The sequence below is a fragment of the Loa loa genome (genome assembly GCF_000183805.2).
Source record: "Loa loa unplaced genomic scaffold supercont3.402, whole genome shotgun sequence".
Classification (NCBI taxonomy): domain Eukaryota; kingdom Metazoa; phylum Nematoda; class Chromadorea; order Rhabditida; family Onchocercidae; genus Loa; species Loa loa.
Genome location: NW_018108582.1, coordinates 33,292 through 37,574, shown reverse-complemented (window position 1 = coordinate 37,574; position 4,283 = coordinate 33,292). Strand labels below are relative to the sequence as shown.

The window sequence follows — 4,283 nt, the reverse complement described above, 5'->3', positions numbered from 1 at the left end:
CTTTCCTGCCTTCCTTCCTTCTTTCCTTCCTTCCTTCGTTTCTCCTTTCTTTTCTTCCTCCCTGTCTCACTCATTAACCTAATTTTTCAAAAATAATTGACAAAATCAAAATTTAATTGGTAAATCATTCTAAAATAGGTCAAATTTTTGATTGAAAAAATATTAGAATGCAAAAATTTGAAATACTTTACAGGATTAAGCAAATACAAATTAGCACAAATCAGAAATTATATTAAAATATTGAAAATTATCATTTAATACAAAATGCTACAGACTTTTATCCAGAATTTTTCGTTTTGATTCTAATTTGGCATTGTTAATTTCATCGCCAACAATTAATTATTGAATTCTCTCAAAGCACTTTTTTAAACTTGAATTGAGGATTTTTAAGTTTCAAATTTGAATTTAATCAGTTCTGAAGCGATTTTTTTTTTTGTTCCTTTTAAATTATTTGGTTTTATTCAAATTGTTTGCGATGAATTAATTAATAGCAATTAGAACAAATAATTAATTAACATTCAAATTTATACATTTCTTCACTTCAAACATATAACAATTCATTGCATAATTACCACAAGAAACAATCGAATAGAATATAGAATATTTAATTAAGTATCTTATAATACGATGAATTATGAAAATAATATAAATCACGATTGCATCATGTCCTTCCAATGGATGGCACTTAGTTGACAATAGCGAATATTTGAAGCCATAAGCTATTAGCAATTAAATAATATATAAATTAGTGCCAAATTAACATAACTCATTCTTTATTTAAAACACATTAATCAAACTTAAATACTCAATAAATGAAAATTAATGCAAAATTAATAAAATTCTTCCTTAATTCAAAATGCATTAATCAAGTGTTCAAATTAGTGGATGAAAATTAATGCAAAACTAATAATGTAACAGTCAAACTCAAATACTTAATAACTGGAAAGATGACAACTTAAGTTACAATTTACCGAAGGATGTAAATCAATGGGACGGAAGAATTTGACATATAAAAATCACTTTTGATGTCTCAATGCATAGAAATAAGATAGAAAACATAGAAAAAAGTATTATTTAATACAATTTATTATAACAAAACATATGCTTAAATTGGAAAAATTTTTCAAAAAAATAAATTTAAACTTTATATTTGCATAAAAAAATAAAACAAATAATTTAAAATTGCTGTCATTCAAACTTTCTATAATACCCGCATTGACAAAAAAAAAAAAAGAAAAAAAAAGGAGGACGATGACAGATGACAACAAAATAAAATTTCCGGAAATAAAATCAAGGAATTTTTCAGTAATTTTCTTTCAAAATTTCATTTCTCATTTATTATTCAGCAATTTCAATCCATTATATTTAATCAGAAAAATTTCACAAGTTAAATACTTGCTAGAATGAGTGGTGGTGGTGGTGGCATCTTTGTTGAAATTCCGGAAATCGGTGATTCCGGTGATGATGTCAATGGTTCGGTTAATGATGTTGGCGAATTGCTAAGATGTTGTGATAATGTCAATGCTATCCTTGATTGTGATTGTGTTACATCTGCATATTTCTTCTGTAATTTGAAAAATTAAAAAAAAATTAAAATTGTTAAAACTTGGGAAAAATTTTTAAAATTCTAAGTTTTTTAATTTGTCAAAAAAAATTTTAAATAAAAAAAAGAAACCTTTTGTCGTTGTTTTAATCGATTATATGCAAGTAAAACTAGCATAGCAGTTGATAAAGCAAAAATGATAAGAAACAAAAATAGAATTGTAATTTCGAAAAGTTGTGATAAACCATAACGAGCACCAAATAAAATTGTACAATCAGCAACGTGATCAAGTCTAAAAATAAAATATTTGAAAAAATTTTAATAAAAAAAAGTTGAGATAATTTGGAAATCAAAATGAAAATGATAAAAAAAGAAAAAATTATTTGAAATTAAATTTCACTCTTCATTTTAGCATCAAAAATTTCCCTAAAAGTAAATGTTAACAGCTAAAAAAGAAAAGGAAAATAAAAAGGATTAAAAAAATTTGAAATTTTTAATAAAATAATTAAAATATAACATAAAATCTACAATTAAATTCTTTGCTAAATTTTTTGAAAACTAAAATATTTTATGATCAGAAATTTTCGGAAAAACAAATATTGGAAGTTAAAAAGAAAAGGACAAAAGACAGTTCAAAAAAAAAATAATAATAAATTTTTAACAGAAATAGCAAGTAAAAATCTTTTAAAAATTTTTAAAACTAAAAATAAAAAACTTTTTGTTTAAAAAATGTTTTTTATTTTTTTAAATTTTATAAAAATTTGTTTTAATTTCTTTAGTTTTTTAAAAATTCAATAAAAATTTCTTAAAAATTTTTCATCAAAATAGCAATAAAATAAAAATTTTTTCTTAACGAAAATAAAACTTTTTAATAAAAATTTTTAATGAAAATTTGTTCGAAATATACTATAAAATTTATAATTTACTCGGCAAATTTTTTAAATCTTATCAAACAGACTGTATGCTGTTAAATTTGCAATATATTTCTTTGAAAATTACAAATTATTATTAAAATAACAAAAATTGCTATTTATTCTTAATATACTATAAAATTTTTGATTAACAATTATTATTGAAATTTTTTCAATTTTACCAAACATATTATATGTTATTAAATTTGAGATAAGTTATTTCATCTTTTTGTTTTCCTCTTTTAAAATGAAATTTAATATTACCTGTATATAGGTATTCCTTGAAGATTTTCAGGTGTTACGCAATAAGTATGCTCGTATTGTAATTCACGTCGATAAGCGTAGCGATCCAACATATGATGTTTTAGTTCGTCCACGTAACACGTACAATCTAATGGATTACCATGCAAGTTAACCTTAAAAATTAGAAAATAAAAAAAAAAATAAAAATAAAAAGAGAAAGGGATGAAAAGACTACATATTTATTTATAATTACTAATTCATATAAGCTAACAAATAAACATTCTAAAGATTTTGATAATAATCAATAAGATTATTTGTTCCCTAATCTTTATGCTATAATTAATTACTCTAATTAATTAATTCCTTTCTCTCTCCATCCCTCAATATTTGTTCCTTTTGATATTTTCCGTTTTGTAGAAAAATATTATTAATTATTAGCTGTTGTTAGCTAACATAATAATCAATATTATTAATCATAATTAATTATTTGGCAATTAGTAAAAAACAATTTATTTGAGTTTATCTATATAATAATTACTATTATTAATCATAATTAATTATTTGGCAATTAGTAAAGAATAATTTATTTAAGTTTATTAACTATTTAAAATATTTATTTATGCTTAATTATTAAATGTAGGAATAGTTTAAATAGATAACTTGTTAATTTGCTAATCCTTTATTAATTCATCATGAAATTTTCATAAATTTAATTGGAAATAATATAAATTTCAGGAACGAGAGAGAAGGCAAGGAAGAGAGAGAGGGGAAAAGAAAGAAAGAGAGAGGGAGAAGAAAAGAAAGATTGAATATTCTTAAAGATTTGTTTTTTCTTTTTTTTTTTCTTCTCTTCAAGTATCTATAATATTAAATAAAATATATTTACTATATTAAAAGAATTATTTATAAAATTCTTTTAAGTAACGAACATTACACATTCGTTCATATTAAACATCAAATTTACATTTCTTTAAAAATTAAGTTTCAAATTTAAAAATCAAACTTCAGGAATCGAATTTTCTTAAAAAAATTTAATATTTACCAAATTAACTAAATTGGAATTTTAATAATTTCTAATATGAAAGAAAGAAATCAAAAACAAAAACTATTTGATCATGTTTTTTTCACTAGTACTTATTACTTGATAATATAAATTTTATTACTGATATAATAATTCGCCATTCATTTTACCATTATTTTAAAAAATTTTGATCAATTTTATAATTTTAACGATTTCAATGAATTTCGTAACGAATTGAAATTCAAATTTGATGGAATAATAATTGAATGTGATTGATGACATGAAAGCACATGTGCAAATCAACACCAACTATATTAATCAGTTATTATTGACCTATTATCATTAATCAATTATCAATTTCATCTGCTTAGTTTAATACTAACAACTGTTTTAGTACTAACTTTAAATATTATTAAAATTAAATGGAAATAACTTTAAACATTCATAGATTACTTGTGAACAGAAAATATGACCACATCGTACATCATTATTATTACTATTATTATCATTATCGTTATCGTCATCACTATATTATTATTATTATTATTATTATTATTATTATTAT

General features: G+C 21.6%; 1 protein-coding gene across 1 annotated transcript; it reads right to left on the bottom strand.

Moving 5' to 3' along the window:
- Positions 1-1,387: 1,387 nt before the first annotated feature.
- Positions 1,388-2,810, bottom strand: LOAG_13089 (hypothetical protein; the record flags this gene model as incomplete). The annotated part of the gene is made up of 3 exons (XM_003148600.2): positions 1,388-1,564; positions 1,676-1,835; positions 2,719-2,810. The coding sequence occupies 3 exons, from the start codon at positions 2,808-2,810 to the stop codon at positions 1,388-1,390; spliced, it is 429 nt and encodes a 142-aa protein (XP_003148648.2).
- Between the last annotated feature and the right edge of the window lie 1,473 nt (positions 2,811-4,283).